At 39.2% G+C, this 21650-nt stretch overlaps 1 protein-coding gene across 1 annotated transcript in view; it reads left to right on the top strand.

Annotated features, from left to right (window-relative positions):
- The window catches only part of TMEM200A (transmembrane protein 200A), a 62852-nt gene extending 41742 nt beyond the window's left edge, over positions 1–21110 (top strand). The window contains exon 2 of the mRNA XM_006095045.3: positions 18218–21110. Coding sequence (XP_006095107.1) covers positions 18234–19691 — 1458 coding nt within the window. The 5' untranslated portion in view covers positions 18218–18233 and the 3' untranslated portion in view covers positions 19692–21110. The remainder of the gene's footprint in view (positions 1–18217) is intronic.
- The last annotated feature ends 540 nt before the right edge of the window (positions 21111–21650 follow it).

Raw genomic sequence — 21650 nt, 5'->3', positions numbered from 1 at the left:
ACCAATAGCTCTTCCACCTCATCCTTGTACGAGAACCTGGGATGATTGGCTTTTTACTCTCTGGAAGGTTATTGGTCATCATGGCAAGGGGAAGGGATGATAGCAAATTGCACACTGCCTCTTACAGATTTTCACCTAGAAGGGACACACATCTCTACTTCAGAGGGTCAGGAAAATACAGTGCAATAATGGGCCTATGGCTTGGAAGGAGAACTGGAATGTTGGTGAACAGCCCTAATGGCCACTGCTGGTCCTATTAGGATTGCCAGGAGGACTAAGTTAGTGAATGAAAACCTTACAAGAACTAGGTAAATATTAGGGATTGTTCTGACTTACATTGCTTACAAACTTTATTAATAATGATACCTTGAAGCTTATTTCACCTTGTTGCATGTAGAGTCCCTTAAGAAAATGAAACATTTGGAATGAAGCCTGTCTAGAAAAAAGTAGGGCTGCATAACTTCATAACCTTGTGCAGTGGAAATGTCTCAGTGTGCTACACAGATAGCATACTGACTTGGATGACTTATGTGTAACAGTGGTCAGTTATTCTTTTCCATCCAGATGGGAACTTTGTGATTAATAAACTGCTAAAGAACAAAGACAGTTGGAATTCTACCTTTCATTTTCTGGAGCCACGTTCATTTATTTTTGAGTGTGCAGCCTTGTTTCTGTGCATTCCTTTGCTCCATGTGAAGCTGCAAAACACACAGTCCTGCTTATGGTTCACAGATCCTTCCAGGTTGATAGGAACCAGGTCAGATTGTAGTCAAAGCAATTTAGGCAAAAATAGGTCCTAATGGTTTTTAGAGTCTTCTAGGTGTGACCCCAGGGGAAGCAAGGAGGAGTCTCCCTAATCCTCCTGGCACTGTTGGGCGCTCTTGTCTCCAGCCATATTTCTCTAATAATAGCATTCCCTCCCCCACCTTCTTTCCACCCCAGAAAAAGAGTCCTGTTTTAGAAGAAATGTGGTCTGCAATTCAACCCTCCCCTCCCCCCTGTTTCATCTGAGCAGAGGCTGGGCCTATTGAGGAAATTCCTCCATCTCAGTGGCCCTCAAACATGAGCAGGCCTCAGAATCTCCTGGAGGGCTTGCTCAAACAGAAGGGTAGGCCCATCTTCTGATTTTTTAAAAAACATACTACATTCTTTATTTTTATTTTTAATTTTTATCGATTTCAGAGAGGAAGGGAGAGGGAGAGATAGAAACATCAATGATGAGGGAATCAAACTGTGACCTCCTGGCTTATAGGTCGACACTCAACCACTGAGCCACACCAGCCAGGCCATCCTCTGATTTCTGATTCAGTAGGCGGCATTTGGTCCGTGAATTTGGATTTCTGACAACCCCACAGGTTATACCAGTGTTGCCACATTTGAGTGGCACTACTCTATCTGAATGAACTCTTCTGGTGCTCCTACCTCCCCTGCCCCAAGTCTTCCTGGGCCATTTCTTTTCAGGTACTGGTTTTGCTTCTTTTCTCACGTTGCTTTTGAACTGTTGATTGACCCTGTTTCTCTCCCTTTATGATATTGCAATACTAGTGTTTCCTGTTATGTATCTGCCAAAATGTTTTGATTGTTACGGATTATGAATTCCTATGCATTGGAACTATCTCATGCCAGAAGACCTTATAGAGAGAAAGCCCAGGGAGTTGCCTGCCCAGTACTTGTGAAGGCTGTCTTTGGTCTTAGTGAATGTAAAACAATAAACACAATGCCAGCTACCTTACAAGGGTAAAGGGATGGTTTCCTTGTAGCAGAGACATTTGGACCTTATAACCAACTATTTAAGAAATTTATGAGTGTTTTTATGATACTCCTAGTAGATAGCTAGTTATTCAGTTGGCCTTTTTTGAAATCATTAAAAAAGAGTTATTTCAGCTATATCAGTGGGAGATAAAATTAGTGTGCCTGCAATTTTTCACAAGGAGTTTTATCATGTTGACTTATTTGAGCTATAAATTCATAGTTGTAGCTCTTAAATTGCTCTTAATGAAACAACAAAGTCATTTGACTTTTGGAAATAAAGGCATATTAGCCTAATGAAATGAAATTCCAGATTTTTAAGTGATCTTCTACTTGAGATGTTTATTAATAGATGAGCAAAGAAAAATTATATTTAGCTGGACCATAGAGTGAGCTCTTTTCCAAATGGCTTATCAGGATTTTTTTTTATGTATATATTTTTTTCTCTGAGCCTTTAATTACAACAGGGCTATTTGTGTAGCTCAGTCAGTATTAGACTTTGGACAGCTGTGTACATTTTTGTATTTGTTCTCCAGCTCTGTTTGTGTATATACAAATATTTTTTAAATGAAATTGCTTGCCCTATTATGTTTTTCTTATATTCAATTAACTTACTTATTGAACATTTTTTTCCTGTCAGACATTTTGTCTACATTTCAAAATGACCACATAGTATTCCTTTATTTGAATGTACCATAATTAATTGGTCTAATCATTTTGTTAATATAATTGAAAGAAAAATATACATGTTGCCAAATTACCCTTTGGAAAGACATAGAAAACTTTCATATAAACACTAGAGGCCCGGCACACGAAATTCATGTGCGGGTACTGTCCCTAGGCCTGGCCTGCGATCAGGGCCATCTTCCCCAGCTGCCCGCAGCTGGCCCTGTCCCCCGCCGCCACCCATCCCCGGTTCCCTGTTCGCCATTGGGTGATCGGATCCCCGCTGGGGGGGTGGGGCCGGCCTGGGCGAGGGGCCGCGGGCAGTTTGTAGGCCGCCCATGCCCCCGGCTTTGTCAGGAAGGATGTTCGGAATGACGTCTGGAAGATGTCCAGTCTATCCAGTCTAATTAACATATTACCCTTTTATTAGTATAGATTGCTTACAATTATAAAAGCTTTTGCTGATATCTCCTAAGCTTATACTTCTCATCTGATACTTTAGGGAGGAAAATGAAATCATTAAACTGACTGGGCTCTTTGTTTTTGTTTTTAAATTTATCTTTATTGTTGAAAGTATTACAGGTGTGCTTTTCTTCCCCCACCCTCACCTCCCCTCTGAGGCTCATCAGTCTGCTGACTGGGTTTTAAAATATCAATCAGTTTTTAGAGTGATAGGAGACATGTTTTAATATCCTTCTCTTAGTTTTGGAGACAGATGGTCAAATCGGTAGCAATGAAGAGATAAAATACCAAAAATTGTGCCTTAAAGTAATAAGATATTTAGGAAACTAAATAGATTTATACTGTTGCCAGTGTTACCTGCTTTTAGGAATATTTGATCTTTATTTTACCTATGCATTGGGTGATATAGTTTTGGTGTATATGGTGTTTTTTTGGGGGGCGGGGGGAATTTGATTATTTCCCACATACAGACTTGATAATTTTTATAGAAATGGGTTCTTATAAAGGTTAGAAGTTGAACTCATTTTGTTCTAACCAACAAAGTTACTGAGGGCATGGCGCTATGCTATGCAATTCAGAGATGCATTTGATTTCTTTCTTTAAATGACATACTTTGTTCTTATTTAAATAACATTTTTTCTTACTGCATTCTAAAATCATAACTATGAACTCTTCACTCTCACCCTCATCTGCTTGTTTTCTCTCAACATTTCCAATTATGTATCCTGCCCCCAATCCTATTTCTGTTAACATGCAGTATGATTGAAGGAGAAATCACGTGCTTTTGAAACATTGTTCTTCTACTTCTTGGCTCATGGCATTGAGCAAATTACTTACCCTCTCTGAGTCTCAATGAAATGGTAGTTTTTTTCTCTCCTTTACACAATTTTACTGAAGATTAAACATGATAATATATATTAAGTTCCTTAAAAATATCAGAAATCAGCAAATGCTAGTTCCTTTCTCATTCTGATTGTGTATTTTTTCTTCTCAATTTTTTATACCTTCCCCCAAAGTCTCCAGATAAATAATTTGACCTCTTGACAGTTCTCTTGGAAAAGATTCAAGATAAAACTTTTTTCTTTCTTTCTGGTATTCACCATTATTAAAAAGTCACCATTTAACTAATGTTTACTTTGATCTCAGTAAGCCTGTAGACTTTAGTTTAGTCAACTTTATTTTACTGAAGTCTGAACAAAACCTAAAATGACCTTTTAAACAGAACATAGCCCTCAACTATTTAATGAGAAGGAATTACTATCCGAGATCATGGGTTGAGCAGGCAGGGCTGGGTGGGGGAGGCTATGATAGTGACCAGTGGCTCCATCAATGAAGACTTAGAGATTTCCTCAAAACATTAAATATGGAACTGCCATTTGACCCAGTGATCCCACTTCTGGAATATATCCTAAGAAACCCAAAACAGCAATCAGAAAGAATGTATGCACCCTTATGTGTATAGCAGCACAATTGCAATAGCTAAGAGCTGGAAACAGCCCATGTGCCCATTAATAGATGAATGGATAAAAAAGCTGTGGTACATTTACACCACGGAATACTATACAGCAGTAAAAAAAGGGATCTTTTACCCTTTGAGACACATGGAGGGACCTGGAGAGTATTATGTTAAGTGAAATAAGCCAGTCAGAGAAAGACAAGTATCATTTGATTTCACTCAATGTGGAATGTAATGAACAAAATAAACTGATTAACAAAATAAATCCAGAGAGGGAAGGCAAGGGTGGGTGAGTGGGTGTGAAGAGATCAACCAAAGGACTTGTATGCATATATGCATAACCCATAGACACAGATAATAGGGTGGTGAAGGCCTGGGGTGGGGAGTGAAGCCTGGCTAGAAGGGGTCAATGAGGAAAATAAGGGGACATATGTAATACTTTCAACAATAAAGATTAAAAAACAAAAGACTTAGAAATTTCACCACTGAATTCAGTTTCTGCCTTGGGATTGTAGATAGAAAGTTATGTTTCTTGGGTCTAAACCCCCAACCAATCTGAATTCATGCGAGCGTATTTATGCTATACTTGTGCCTCATCTTCCCTGGAGCTAAAGATCTCTGTCCAGCCTTTATGGCTGCAAAAATAATTCTGAAGCTACAGGGCATTCTTAGAAAGAAGCTCCTTTCCATAAGTGAATCAAAATTGTAAGGTGAGAGTAACTGGAGGACTTCAGTGAGGTTGAGCTTTGGGGGAAGAAGGCCATCCCCCTTCTGAAGGACAGAGGGAGCTGTTTGAATAAGTCAGGGTCACCCAGGACAGATGAAGCATATCAATCCTGATAAAGGATTTGCTTTACAACGCAGAGCATTATCCTTGAGCAAAGTCTAGAAATTTCTTAAAGGCAGATACCAATTCTTTTTTAAAAAGAATAATGAATAACATAAACTGATGAACAAAAACAGATCCAGAGACAAAGAAGCATGGATCAGACCGTCAAACCTCAGAGGGAAGGGAGAGAGATCAACCAAAGGACTTGTATGCATGCATATAAGCATAACCAATGGACACAGACACTAGGGGGGTGAGGGCATGAGTGGGGGTACTGGGGGGATAAGGACACATATGTAAGACCTTAATCAATAAAGAAAATAAAAAAATACATTTTTATTGATTTCAGAGAGGAAGGGAAAGGGAGAGAGAGAGAGAAACTTCAGTGAGGAGAGAGAATCATTGATCGGCTGTCTCCTGCACACCCCACACTGGGGATCAAGCCTACAACCCGGATATGTGCCCTGACCTGGAATCAAACCGTGACCTCCTGGTTCATAGGTTGATGCTCAACCACTGAGCAACACTGGCCGGGCTTTTTTTTTTTTTTCAGATACCAATTCTTAATTCTTTCTGTATGTTACCTTGCACCCAATAGATGCAGGTGTTGCTCAGGTAGGCAGAATTGTTTCCTAATAGCTTGAAAATTATGGTCTAAGTAAGTCTCTTTCCTGAATTTATGATTTAGTCTAGTTAGTGATTTTAGCCATTTGCTATTTTCTTGTGTTTTTTTAAATGAGCCAGCCCATCTAATTACCCAAATGTGTATCAAGTTGGTCTCCCTTTTACACTAATTTTCAAAACTTTAGCATCCTTTTCTCTGCCCTGTATTTAATTAGAGTTCCAGAATGGAAATGAAATAAAAGCAGTGCATGCTCCTTGCAAAAAGGTGAATAGTGAGGTTACATATAAAGTGAGTGTTGTTACCTATCACCCGCAATGTCACCCTTTAAGCGTAAGCTCTGTTAATAAGGATGTTGCCTCCCATATCCCTCCAGTATGTATTCAAACACATGTTCTGTATGTTTGCCATAAGCAGGACCTTACTCTTTATTTCTCTTCTAAAAGCTACAAAATATGATGTGAACATTTTTCCTTATTGTCGTACATTAATCCTTTTAAATATCTATGTCTTATTCCATTGTATAGATGCAGCATAACTGATTGAACCAACTTTCCATTGATGTGCACTTAAGCTAGTTCCAAGTTGTTGCTATGACTGCAGCGTGAAATGTGTACTTTTATGTATGCGTGTCTACGTCTACAAGTCTTTTGAAAGGCTGGTTCACAGAAGTGAAATGGAGGGGGATGGGCATTTAAACTTGCAAAAGTCATTCCCAAATTAACTTTTAAAAAGTACCATTTCATCCTCTCATTGACAGCTTATTAGAGTTTATTTCCTTATACCTCCCTAGTAATGGGCATAATCAATCCCATTTTTTTGTTGTTTTTGTCAATTAGGAAGTGAAGCTATATTTTCACTTTTGAAATTGCTTTAATTTGCATTTCTTTGCATACTATTGAGTTACTCTTTTCATTTGTTAACTGGACAGTTGTATTTTTCTTCTGTGAATTGGCTATTAACGTCTTTGGTCCATTTTTCTTTGGGGTTGCGATCTCTCACAGGAAATAACCAGTGAAGCAAACCATAATAAAGCATAACAGGTATTTGGAGCTAAAAATATCTCAGGCATGACCCCAAAATACCCTCCCCTAGTGAAAAGTGGTCACCTGCATATGGTGTTTTGGAGACATGGTGTTTTCCTCTGTTGTTAGGTTAGGCCTCCCTTGAAACCGTTGTTTACTGCTAAGCATTCTTCCCTGTCTTTTTTATACTTCTGATAACTTATGCAGTTTACTATTCTCAATTCTTCCTTTTCAGGTTACATCTTTAGAGTCAGGATTTGGTAGATGATTCAGTAGTCCCAGCAATCCCAGGAGATAATTCCTGTCCTTATATAAATGCTTCTTAAAAAAAGAGATGGAAAGAAGTAAGGACCTTACAGAAAATATGTAGGAGTTAGTCGTCATTTCGGATAGTTAATGTTTGCAATAGTAATCCCTTACTTTCTCCCCCGGTACATGTTTCTCCTTTTCTTCCTCCACTTTATCCCCCACCTTTGCCCTTCACCTGCTCCTTCCTTTCCTTTCCTGGTCTTCCTCTCCAGGAGCAGCTCTGAATCAATTAATTTTGTCTCCTGGGATTCTAGGTAACAACCCTAAATACAGCAGCATTGATTGGTCCTTCTTCAGTGGTGAAACAGTAGGCACGCCAGTTATACTAGGAGAGAGGCAGGGATGTCTGGGTTGCTTACTTGTTCACCTTTGTTCAACATCTATCACCTGGATTGAAAAATAGCAATTGCAGATTTAAAATTGGGGAAGAGAATAGTATTATCTCTGGATGATATAATTGTATTTCTAGAACACCTAAGAGAATGATCTGAAAAAATTTTTTAAAAACATTGATCAAGTTCAGTAAATTAACTTAGTACAAAATTAATGCACAAAAATCAGTAGCCCTCCTACATTCAAACAGCCACTTAAAGATAGAAATGATAGTGAAAGAAAGCACAGTAGAAACCCAGTGAGAAAATACCCAGGAAACAAAAAGTAAGAAATGAGAAAGATCTTGTTTTTAAAAACTGACATAAAATAAAATTTTTAGATAAAATGCTGCAGTGGTGTAACAATGTCAGTTCTTATGTGTTTATGTACAAATTTGGCATGATCCCAATAGAATTACTAACAAGATTTAAAAAATGTGTACTTCTCAGTTTTACTTACAGAAAAAATAAAAAGTAAAATGCTCCAGTGGAAATGATGTAGTTTGAACTATTTTCTAATGTTTTCCTAAGGTTTTAAAAAATTCTAATGGTAGCTTTGAGCTACCATCTTTGGAAAACTTTACGATAAATTTGATGTATGTTACTATGGATTAAAACATAACACAGCTCATTACTAATTTAAATGGTGTTTTTGCTCTGGTGAGAGATGATTCCTTACTTGCAGTAGAGAAGAAATGTCTTTTGCATCCTTAACAGTGTTGGCACAGCTGGGTAACATGCAAAACTGATAGACTTATACAAGATGTTTGATAGAAAGTAGAGCAGCAGGAATTGAAACTTACTACTGCCCTCCATCATTCCCCCTTCCCCTATATGACTGTCAATAGTATGTTTGGATTTTCTGGGCAAAACTAATAGACTTATACAAGATGTTTGATAGAAAGTAGAGCAGCAGGAATTGAAACTTACTACTGCCCTCCATCTTTCCCCCTTCTCCTATATGACTGTCAACAGTATGTTTGGATTTTCTGGGCATTTAAAATCACTGGAAAGAATGTTAATACCTATTAGAGTCTCACTTTCTTTTTAAAAATATTTTTTATTGACTTCAGAGAGCAAGGGAGGGAGGGAGGGAGGGAGGGAGAGAGAGAGAGAGAGAGAGAGAGAGAGAGAGAGAGAGAGAGAGAGAGAAAGAGAAAGAAACATCAATGATCGGAGAGAATCATTGGTAGGCTGCTTCCTGCATGGCCTACACTGGGAATTGAGCCTGCAACCCAGGAATGTGCCCTGACTGGGAATAGAACCACGACCTCCTGGTTCATAGGTTGATGCTCAACCACTGAGCTGTGCCGGCCAGAGTCTCACTTTCGAATGCTGTCTCCACAAACATGGTCATCATACCTCTAAGTGAAGTTCCTGTGTATGTTCAGCAGAGGAGGGATCTGTATGAAAAGTCCAATTTGTGATTTTAAATGCTTCAGCTCTCTATCCAGGGATAGCTCGGCTAATTTCCTGCATTTAGTAAATATGTGACTTCTTTAGGGGTAGCTTCCTTATACCAATTTCAAGTTGACTTCCTGTCAGGAAGTGCAGTGTAAAGAGAGGGTGACAATCATTGTAAAAGCTTGTCCAAATTTGAAGAATTGGGGTCGAGGGCAGGAAGCATATTTCTACGTTGGGGGAAATAGGCTTCTAATTTCTTAGGTTCCTGTGGCAAACGTCTCCCACTGGGTCTCAGCAGGGTTTTCTCTAATAGCTCATTATGGATCCGTTATTTGGCCTCCTGGAGACTTTTGTGCTCTGTGGACTTCATAGATTTTAGTCACCGGAGAGCAATTGTTCCATGTCATTGTTACGCAGCTCATAATTGGTCTGGGCCCATATTTTATGGTTTGTGAGGGTGACATGTGTGGAAGGCATCGGGAACCAAGAGCACATACAAGTGCAGTCTCTACTCCTGGCATTTTCTGCACATTCAGGATGCACTTGACCATAAGTGATATTTTATATTTAATGACTTAACTATATTCTGCTAATTATCAAAAATTCTATACTTCCCTTTAATTCCAGCTTTCATGTGAATGTAGTACTATCCTGAATATTAAGCAACCATTCTCTCCAAGACAGACCAGCAAGGCCTTCAAAGTGCACATAAAATCACAGCTTAAACTTTTTGTCAAAAAAATTACCATTTTGTGCATTTTCCCTTTATTTCACCCTTATGGCATCTTCTCTGGTCCCCATCTCCCCAACCCTCATATTCCTCTTTGTTTTCAGACTGTTTTATGCCCAAATGTCCCTATGGAAACAGAATGGTGTTTGCAGAATCGATCAGATTATTCTTGGTTCAATGGCATCATTAAGATGAGTAAAAACATCAGATGGACTGGTTTGGGTTTTCCTACCTTGCTTTTATTATTGCTATTATTTTTTGTTACAAGTCTTTAAATATGAAGAAATAGAATGAATTAAAAAGAAAGGCAGGGTCCTAACCGGTTTGGCTCAGTGGATAGAGCATTGGCCTGTGGACTGAAGGGTCCCAGGCTTGATTCCGGTGAAGGGCATGTACCTTGGTTGCGGGCACATCCCCAGTGGGGGGTGTGCAGGAGGCAGCTGATCAATGTTTCTCTCATTGATGTTTCTAACTCTCTATCCCTTTCCCTTCCTCTCGGTAAAAAAATCAATAAAATATATTTAAAAAAAAATAAATAAAAATTCTTCTTAAAAAAAACTAAAAAAAAGGCAGGCTTTATTCTTTCTACAATATATTCCCCACCTGTATCTCTCTTATGTAAACTCTTCTTTGTAAACATCAAATTATTCATGCTCTGCCACTAAAATGCACAGACTCCATTCAGATAGTTTTTGACTCTAAATCCCAGGACAAATTTTCAGTCATAATTTCCTTTCCATATGCAGTGAGCCATCACTAAAATTTAATTTAATATATTAAAATATAGTTTTGGTTTGCTTAGTTGAGCAATGAAAGAGTTAATAGTGAGCAATGAGGAGTTTAATAATATTAGCTAAGTTATTGAGACCTTAGTATAATCAACACTGTAAGCATTTTATATATATTAATTTTTAATTTTGTTCTTAAAATCAGACATAGCTGATGTCACCAATGTAGACCTTAGTTCCCAAACACTAAACTGTGATGTGCATTCATTATTTCCTTTGCTTTACAACAACCCTATAGGTACTGTTACTGTCCCCATTTTACAGATGAAGAAACTGAGGCTCCAAGAAGTTGGGATGCACTGTGTATCAAAGAGTGTTTTGCCATCCTACAGATGGAAGAACTTAGCTAAGGAGTTTAAGACAACTTGACTAAGGTTGCATGGCTATCAAATGATGAAGCAAGGTTGTAACCCTTGTTTCTCTGATTCCAGTATCCATGTGCAAAACCATTATGCTACACATTAAAAAATGATTTCTGTTCTATCTTATCTTTTAAACTTCAATATGATTGAACTATTGGTCACCATAGGCATTTTCTCTTTGAACTCTGGTAAAGATAGATAGACTAGAAATCCTATTCTAAAAGTTTAAAATGTCTCTATTGGGAAGAAAGTCCTAAAACTGTTCTGGCTTGAACAGAAAGTATTTCCATCTGTCACATTTATGAATACCACATGGGAATTTTTATATAATGTTTTTGTTTGGTCCTAAAGGCATAGATTAATTTCTACTTCCATTTGGTAGAGAGCCTCACATTCTGGCAAATTTTTAAGCTTTGAGATAAGAATAAAAATTCAAACATGTGAGTAAGACATTGTTAAGTATATTTAAAATAATTGGCACACTTTAGGTGAAAAGAGAAAGAGAAAGCATGGGGCAAGGACCCCAGTGGAAGAATTAGGGACAAGGATGAATGAGAGTCTGTCTGCCTGGCAAACTGCTACTGATGTACCAAGCCTTTGATAACTACTGCTGCTTCTTGGAAGCCTCCCCTGATACCTCCAGATCATGTGGAAGAACATTCTTCAGTGTTCCCATGACTCCATCATACAATCAGTTCATTTCATTATGAATGTGCACTTTGCTTTCCCATTGGACTCCAGACGCCTTGAAATCAGTGTCCCTAGTGTCTCGCGCATTTCAATGATATTTAAGCCAGTGCACAGTCAGTAAACTTGCTGAGCATTTATTATATTCCAGGCACTCTGCAAGGCATTGGGATAGCATACAAAAACAGTAGAAAGATTTCACCAAAAATGAACATTGCACTGGGCGCCTGAAATCATGAATACCAATCCTGTTCTTCCTGCTAATTCAGTGGTTCTCAACCTGTGGGTCGTGACCCCTTTGGGGGTCGAACGACCCTTTCACTGGGGTCGCCTAAGACCATCGGAAAACACATATATAATTATATATTGTTTTTGTGATTAATCACTATGCTTTAATTACGTTCAATTTGTAACAATGAAAATACATCCTGCATAACAGATATTTACATTACGATTCATAACAGTAGCAAAATTACAGTTATGAAGTAGCAATGAAAATAATTTTATGGTTGGGGGTCACCACAACATGAGGAACTGTACTAAAGGGTCGCGGCATTAGGAAGGTTGAGAACCACTGTGCTAATTCATTGTTGGAACTTAGACAACATTCCTGGTCCTTAATTGGTTAAAAGGAATGTCTCCTTCAAAAATTTGAAAAGTCTCTCAACTATGCAAGCCTATTTACTTATCATCAACTCAGATATTAGCATGTGAGTGCATCTGGAACCATATCTGATGTATAGTAGGCTTGCAGTGTGATCAGAAGACCTACATGTTCAGGAATCAACTCCCATGAGAGTGTGAATACTAAAAACCGGTATAAATTAGTGCCATGAAAAGCAAATTACAGAATGTCCTTAAGCTTGTAAGAAGGGTGTAAAGGACGACAACAATAAGGCTTTAAAAATTGTTATCAGAGCAAGAATAGGAGAGACCAAGCCTGATGATTAGACAGAATGGTGTAGGTTAACACGTGACACAGGGCAGAAATCTTCTGTCAAGGAGAGAGCTTTCGGTTGAAAGGGGTAGAATAAACATGGTCCGGAGAGAAGATGAGCCCAAGGTAGGCGAGTAGACTGTAATAGAGTGCTTGAATGAGTGCAGGAGTTCACATCTGCACTGAGAAAGGTAACAAACAAGATTGAAATCCTACTGATAAGTTCTGAGATCCGTGATGAATGGGTAGGATGGTAAAGGCCTGGAGACAGCCCTGCAGGACCCTGATTTGAAGTGAAGAAGTTGTGCAAATTTTTTTAAACATTTTTATTGATTTGTGAGACGAAGATAGAAACATTAATGATGAGAGAGAATCACTGATCAGCTGCCTCCTGCACATCCCCTACTGGGCACCAAGCCTGCAATCCCGGGCATGTGCCCTGATCAAGAATTGAACCGTCACCTCCTGGTTCATAGGTTGGATTCAACCACTGAGCCACACTGGCTGGGCTGTTGTGCAAATTTTAAGCTGGTAATCTTGGTAGCAAAATTGTGGCTGTTTTGTGAACACTGGGCATGGAAAATAGGATGATTAATATGCAGCCAAGAGTTAATTCAAACTAATTTTTTTTTTGGTTGTCGACAGAAGAATATATGCATATCTATCTTTTCACTTGGCCTTTGATAAAATCATAAGAATATTGAAAATCTGGAAACCAAATGCGGCTGATCTAGTTAGGTTTATTTATAACTAGTCAAATGACCTCCTCAAAAAGATAGTTGCTGATCATTATATTCTTTGGGCCAGAAAACATTTTGAGCCCTATATCTATTGCATTTGCAGACACCAGTTTTTACTAATTACTTGAATGAATATCTGCACAAGTTAAAATGTCCACCTAGGTCTCTAGTGAATGCCACAGGGCTTCAAGTTGCATAAGTTTGGATGAAGCTTTGAATCCAAAGACTGATAAGCAAAAACTCTGCCCAAGTTAACACAATGAAATTCACTGTAAGTCTTGGCCCGCCCTGTAAGGGATGGAGGAGAGCAAAGAGGAGTGTGGAGGTGGGGGTGGGTGGTCAATTTTGAGCCTGCACCTTCACGTGCTGAAGGGCATCTAAACAGGTGTGAGAGGCCCGCTGCTTGCCCAAGGATGGTCCTCATCTCCACCCCATGGCTTTTCCTATGTGGTCAGTGTGATTTGAGAAATGGCAGTTGGTTGGCCCATAGTCACAGTTTTAAAGACAAAGATCATTCTTTTTTTAAAAATATATATTTTATTGGTTTTTTTACAGAGAGGAAGGGAGAGGGAAAGAGAGTTAGAACCATCGATGAGAGAGAAACATCGATCAGCTGCCTCCTGCACACCCCCCACTGGGGATGTGCCCGCAACCAAGGTACATGCCCTTGACTGGAATCGAACCTGGGACCTTTCAGTCTGCAGGCCAACGCTCTATCCACTGAGCCAAACCGGATAGGGCCAAAGAACATTCTTTAAAATCTGCTGTTCTGATGGAAACAGTAATCAAAACTGACAGGGAAAGCAAATTTGGAGGCCCGTCCCCATTTCAAATTCTCTAAGAGCACAGGCGCTGGAGCGAACCCTGAGCTGTGTGACCCTGGGTATGTTACTAAACTCACTTAGCTTCAATTTTCTCCTCTGCAGAATAGAGATCATGACAATGATATCCACTTCCAGAATTGTGAGACTAAACAGGTGCTTATACCTGAAGCGCTTAGAACAGTGCCTGGCCATAAGTTGTGTGTTTGTATGTTAGCTAGCATTACTATTATTGTTATTATCAAAACTGAGGAGAATGCTGACTTGTTACAATAAGGAGACTGTAGTTAACCTGGTCCCTATGCCCTCAAACACTCCCCCCTCCCCAAGTGATAAATGTGTGGGATGTGGCTTTGCAGCATAAACCAAAAGATAGATTTAGGCTCTTTTATGCTTATACTGAACAGTATGGACCAAGTGGATGTTGTAGTTTGAAGAAGCAGTGGTCTGTGCATCTCCTCCCTCTAGGTTGCATGGTTTCACTAGGCTTTTTGTTACAAAACTGTCCTTAGCATCCTCAGGCTATTTCCCAAAACCAGTCCTGGATGACTGCTTTCATCTACAAATTGAGATTAATTTTCTTCAGTTAAGGGCAACAGTACTTGTGTCTTACTCCAAGCCCGTTGCATGTGAGTGTAAAATTGAAGCATTTAGGTGCGCCACTTGCTAATTTCCAAGACCTGGCCCTCCTTTCCTTTCTAGCCTTACCTGGTTTCCTCCCTCAGTGCTGAGCTGTGTGCTAAAGGCAGGTCAGAGGTTGGTATCCAGCCATTCTTTCTCTTGACCTTCCCTGAAATGCTAGTCACTTGATTTTTTTAAATATATATTTTATTGATTTTTTACAGAGAGGAAGGGAGAGGAATAGAGAGTTAGAAACATCGATGAGAGAGAAACATCGATCAGCTGCCTCCTGCACACTCCCCACTGGGGATGTGCCCGCAGCCAAGGTACATGCCTTTGACCGGAATCGAACCCGGGACCCCTGAGTCCGCAGGCCGACGCTCTATCCACTGAGCCAAACTGGTTAGGGCTAGTCACTTGATTTTTAAGTGTTAATGCTTTTGTCTGCCTGAAGCCTGTTGCAAAGGCTCCCCTCATTCTAGGGCAGTGGTTCTCAATCTTCCTAATGCCACGACCCTTTAATACAGTTCCTCATGTTGTGGTGACCCCCAATTTCATTGTTACAAATTGAATACAATTAAAGCATAGTGATTAATCACAAAAACAATATGTAATTATATATGTGTTTTCCGATGGTCTTAGGCGACCCCTGTGAAAGGGTCGTTTGACCCCCAAAGGGGTCACAACCCACAGGTTGAGTACCGCTGTTCTAGGGGTTAGCTCATTCTGTTTTAGGTAGATATACTAGCTCTTTGAAGCGGTGACTGAGTTTGCACACCTGGCTTTCCCCTCAGGGCTGGGCCGGAATCACAATAGAGGTTCACTTAGTGTTGAGTTGTCTCCAGTGGAATTAAGAGGACAAGGGCTCTCCACCTCGTCCCCTGCCCCCTCCATCCGAGTTTGCTAATCCTGGGAGTGGGGTGCCCCTGCCCAGACCCGCCAGGGTAGACTGGCTGAAGAAGCTGTGTGTGCTTTGATTTTCCCCAATTCAGTCCTTTATTTCTAAACTTCTCTAGGCACCTTCTCTCCTTTCATTTTTAATAAACGTTCATCCTCTTAAACTGCCCTTGCTACTTCTTCATGTCTGGTCTAACCTGCTTTGCTTGCTCACAAAGGAACTCAGTCCCTCATCACTCTTTTCCACCTTACTATTCCCATCTATCTTTCAGAATACATATATTTTTCTTTCTCAGCCCCCTTTCCTTGGTCAGCCTCAGAAATGGAGAATGGCACAGCCTGCAGAAAATGTTTTAACAAGGGCGGGGGGGGGGGGATTAAGAATCTGTATGGAATGATAACTCATGATGGTTATTTTTAAACCAGATGAAAGCCTTTTGCCCTTGTTTTCATTCTATTCTGAAGGATTTCAGAGTAAATCCTTATCCTGTCATATAGGAGTAACTGAGTTAGATGGCCACTATCTAATCTAAACGTTTTATTCAAACATTTATAACTGTTTTGATTTAAGAAAACATAAACTGACACAAAGTTTTGTTTTAGCCAAGGTTTGGGAGAAGTTTTAAACTGTAATATGTATACTTTGATAAATTTAATAGACTAGAGCTATGGGTTACAATATAGTTTGGTATTCGAACATTAATCTATTTTAATCCTAGTTATAACTCCAACACAGGCTGGATTTACTAACCAGCTTGTTCAACTAGCTAAGACTGTAGATACCATCCACAACACTGTTATTTAAACACAACAGAAATCATAAATAGAAATTCAAAAGGATCGCTTGATTTTGCAAGACAAGATTTGATGCTGTGAAGAAACCCTCTCAGAAATTCGCCAGAGACCGTGTGGGTCTTAAAATATCCTCCATATCCTACCAGCCAGATTTGGCAGCTTGAGAACTAGTCATTGCAAATAATGACAAATATTTACCAACTCACAAAATGTTGCTATTTGTTTTGGCTTCAATTTTATGCTTTTTTAACTAGGAAATTTAGTATACTAATATTATGGCCACTCAGCAAATCTCAGGGGAAGAATTACTCCCTTATTGAGCATTTTAGCATATAGGTTTTGAATACTGGCTATATGTAAGTACTACATACAGTGAATGTTTCTGGTGATAAAAAAGTGAATTAAATTTGATGTTTGACCACAAGACATGGAAGAACTGACATTATACAGTGAGTGCCATAGAAAACTTGCTGAAATGCTCTGAGGAATGAGAGCTCACGTGGGATTTGCTGAGTCGGTCAGAGAAGGCTTTATAAAGAAAGTGGAAAGAAGAGCTTTGATGACCAGCTAGATGCCAATATGTGTACTTGGGGGGAGTAGGAAGAAATTCTAGATGAATGAGAAACATTATTAACAAAGTCTCAGAAACAGTATAATATGGAGTATAGTTGGGTTTTAGTTTTATGTAAATGAAAGGGTACAGTTGGAGATAAAGCTAAATTCCATGGGTGTGAAATCCCAGATTAAACCTGGGTAGGTGGTGGAGAATATTTTATCAATTATTCCATTCTTTAAACAACTTCAGAGCTGTGTTTCAGGGTAATTAATCTGCCTTCAGTGTGTAAGCTTGATTGTGGAGGAAGAGAAGTTGGAGTTTGGAAGAACAGCTGAGAGGTTATTACAATGGTCTAGTACCAAGAGTTAGTAAGAGCTGCTCTGGGCTGGGAAGAGTAGTTTGGAATGGAGGGGTAGAATTGAGAGAGAGCGTGTAGTGAGAATTTCTGGGATTTACAACCTGATTGGAAGATGAGAGGAAGAAGAAAGGGATAAGTTAAAAATGACTGTGAGGAGTCAAGCCTGAGAACTGACACCATTAAAAAGTTAAGTAGTGCTGGTAGGAGGTGAGTTCAGCTTTGCTAGTGGTGCATGAATGTGTATGTGTTCCCCACTGGGGAGTTGGAAATGTGGAACTGAAATCCAGGCTATGGTTTGAAATAGAGACTTGGGAATCATTAGCATAGAGGAAATGGTAGAAGGTGTAGGAGCAGATATGAATGCCAAGGGAGAGTATAAAGAGAAGATGGCCAAGGACAGGGCCCTTAGGGAATGGTGGTCTACTTTTAAATGAGGGAAGATGATCCAAAATTGGAATAGTGAGGTCAGGGAAGAGCCAGAAGACTTGGGATCATAAAAACCTGGACAAGAGTTTCAAGAAAGGCGGGGTCAGTAATATCCATGGAAATAGAGAAGGAAGATGAGAATTGAGAAATTGAATGTTGGAGTTTAAGTGTTCTTTGGTGACTTTCACAAGAGTGGGGCTTATTCTTCTTTTAAGTCTAGGGTTTGTTTTATTAAGTATTCTGGATTTTTCCATTTCTGTAAAATAACACAGATAATGAGGATAGTGTGTGTGCGTGTGTGTGACAGAGAGACTTAGGATATCACCATGGAACTATTATATATGATAAGTAGTAAAATTATTGAAGTAATATATACGTTGAGCTTACATTTCATTAATAATAAAAACACTAATTCAGCCAAAAAAGGAAATCTCCAGGATTTTACTATAGTCAGTAATAAAACTTCTACCCAAATTATGCCAATTAAAAAGCTATTCTTCTGCCCCATTTCATTGTATGAAGCAACAAAAATTTACAAACAATGGTTGAATTGATGAGCATACCCCTAAACATGGTGAGATTATTATCTTTTTCCCTTCCTTTCAGAATAAAAGACGGAGCTATGATAGCGACTGGTGGAGTGATAACCGGCCTGGCCGCCTTGAAAAGGCAAGACTCTGCCCGATCACAGCATCATGTCAGCCTCAGCCCCTCACCTGCTGCCCAAGAGAAGAAACCAGTCAGGCGTCGGCCAAGGGCTGATGTTGTGGTTGTTCGAGGCAAAATCCGGCTTTATTCCCCCTCTGGTTTCTTCCTCATTTTAGGAGTGCTTATCTCCATTGTTGGAATTGCAATGGCAGTCCTTGGATATTGGCCCCAAAAAGAACATTTTATTGACGCTGAGACCACATTGTCCACAAACGCAACTCAGGTCATTCGGAACCAAAGTGGCGTGGTGGTTCGCTTCTTTGAGCAGCATTTACATTCTGATAAGATGAAAATGCTTGGCCCCTTCACCATGGGGATTGGCATTTTCATTTTCATTTGTGCTAATGCCATTCTTCATGAGAACCGTGACAAAGAAACCAAAATCATACACATGAGGGACATCTATTCCACAGTCATCGACATCCACACGCTAAGAATCAAGGAGCAAAAGCATATGAATGGCATCTACACTGAAGTCAAACAGAATGGGAGCTCCTGTGCTTCGAGACTGGCAGCGAATACCATTTCCTCTTTCTCGGGTTTTAGGAGCAGTTTTCGGATGGACAGCTCTGTCGAAGAGGATGAGCTTGCGCTAAATGAAAATAAGAGTTTGGGGCATCTTATGCCACCTTTGCTCTCTGACAGCTCTGTCTCTGTCTTTGGCCTGTATCCATCTCCTTCCAAGACAACTGATGATAAGACCGGTGGCCCTAAGAAATGTGAAACCAAGTCCATTGTGTCGTCATCCATCAGTGCTTTTACATTGCCTGTGATCAAACTCAATAACTGTGTTATTGATGAGCCCAGTATAGATAACATCACCGAGGATGCTGAGAACCTCAAAAGTCGGTCGAGGAATCTGTCTATGGATTCCCTTGTGGTCCCTTTGCCCAACACCAATGAGTCCTTCCAGCCAGTCAGCATGATGCTCCCTCGGAATAATTCCATTGGGGAGTCATTGTCTAGTCAGTACAAGTCCTCTGTGGCCCTTGGACCTGGGGCTGGCCAGCTCTTGTCTCCTGGGGCCGCTAGAAGACAGTTTGGGTCCAACACATCCTTGCATGTGCTCTCATCACATTCAAAATCCTTAGACTTAGACCGAGGTCGCTCCACCCTAACTGTTCAGGCAGAACAACGGAAACATCCAAGTTGGCCTCGGTTGGATCGAAGCAACAGCAAAGGGTATATGAAACTGGAGAACAAAGAGGACCCGATGGAGAGGTTGCTTGTGCCCCCAACTGCAATCAAAAAAGACTTTACCAATAAGGAGAAGCTGCTTATGATCTCAAGATCTCACAATAACTTGAGTTTTGAACATGATGAGTTTTTGAGTAACAACCTAAAGCGGGGAACTTCTGAAACAAGGTTTTAATGTTAAAAAATATATAATTTTACAAGACTGTATATTTTAAAACTATTTTCATCAGTGTTTCCTTGTTAAAGCATTGGTGATAAGCATTTTTAATCAAATGGTTCGTAGTGTATTTGACCTGGCTGCTTAATTCTGCAACGGAGATAGTTACATGTTTGGGTTACTAAGATTGTAGTACTCTATGTTATCATATATGATTTTATTTTTTCCATTCCTTTGAAAGCATGATCTGAATTAAAGTTTATTTTCTTTACTTTCATGTTCTCGTTGATGGTCATATTCATAGAATAAAGTGTCCAGTTTGGAAAAGGTAGGGAACCAAAGTGTGGGCTAGAAGTACCAATTTCAGGCCCAAACCTCAATATAGTATACTTGTAAATGAGTAGGAGTGCAAATCTTAGGTGTGCTTTTCTGAATAATTGCTTTTATGCAGGATTGATTAGACTATTTAAAAGGAAAAAGATCCAGCTTCTGTGAGAGCCAAATGATATGAATTGTTTTAATTCTGTGTGAGCTAATGGATATGAATTGGTTAAGTTGGTAGGTAGGTATTTTTTCAACATCAGTTCAATTTTAGTGATATTTTATCAAGAAACTATGTATTCAAGAGCCATGGCTGAGAATGTGAGATAGTTTTAGTGGTAGATGATAGAAAATGTTACTAGTTATATCTTTAGATATCCAGAATTGAAATTTCTTTGCAACCGACTTGAAAAATGAATGGACCAATTAAGTTTTTAGTAATGCTACCTTAAAATAATAATATACATGAAGAGAATGTTGAGTAATGAATGAAAATATATTATATGCTAGTTAATGTTAACTAGTCTCAGTACCTTTTACTAATCATCTCTATTATCATCTAGTATCCACTCATTCTCACATCCTTATTTCTCCCCAATATTTTTTAGATCCTATTATTTGGAAAATAATCAGCTAACCTTGACATTTATTTTTATCTTCACATATCACTAGCTTGGTGGTTTAAGAAAATTCAGTCCTTGGTAAATTGCCTTGAAATTTATCTTGTGCTGGAAAGCCTTATGATGACCCCAAAGACTTTCTTATGGTATAATACATTTTGGGGATTGTGGTTCTCAGTTATCGAAGATAATAAATATTAAAATGGGTGTTTCCACCAGAAAATTTTCATGTTTTCCATTAAAGTAATATATAATTTTAAGAATTGGTTAGTGGAATACTCAGGAAACTTGACAGGTTTCCCCCAATGCCTAAACATTTCTGAATATCAGATTTGCAGTTATTGTGGAAGAGAAGGAAGATATCTTTGCAGGTTCCTGCAGTTTCATCATGAACTTGAAGTACAGTATTACTTGTTAGAACATCAAACCTGTGTATTGTAATAGAGTGGTCTCGATATTTTACTATAAAACATTTAATAAACTTCTGTTCTTAATAGAAATTTGTGTTCTTCATACATTTGCTATAATTTTTTAAATAAAATAAATTTCTGTTTAAAGTATTGTTTTTCAAAATTTCAGACATATTCTACAGAAGGTTGTTGATACTTTTGTACATGTATTGGTTGCTGTGGCTTTTTTATTTTGCCTCTGTTAGATTAGAGAGCCTAGTTCCATTCGCCTATTTAATTAGGCTGTTTTCGTATTTTGTTCCCTTGGTGTGATGGTTAATTTTATGTGTCATCTTGACTGAGCTAAGGGATGCCCACATTGCGAGTTGTGTTTCCGGAAGAGACTAGCATCTGAATCAGTGAATGAGTAAAGAAGATTGTCCTTACCAATTCTGGTCAACATCATACAATCTGTTGAGGGACTGAATAGAACAAAAAGGGAGAAAAAGGGCAAATTTATGCATGACTTGGGACATGCATCTACTCCTGCCCTTGGACTCAGGGTACACTATTGGCTCCCCTGGTTCTCAGACCTTCAGGTTTGGATTGGAATTATACACCTGCTTTCCTGGGCTTCCAGCTTTCAG

The sequence above is a fragment of the Myotis lucifugus genome, unplaced genomic scaffold (assembly GCF_000147115.1).
Source record: "Myotis lucifugus unplaced genomic scaffold, Myoluc2.0 scaffold_150, whole genome shotgun sequence".
Taxonomy (NCBI): domain Eukaryota; kingdom Metazoa; phylum Chordata; class Mammalia; order Chiroptera; family Vespertilionidae; genus Myotis; species Myotis lucifugus.
This window is presented reverse-complemented; position numbering and strand designations above follow the sequence as displayed.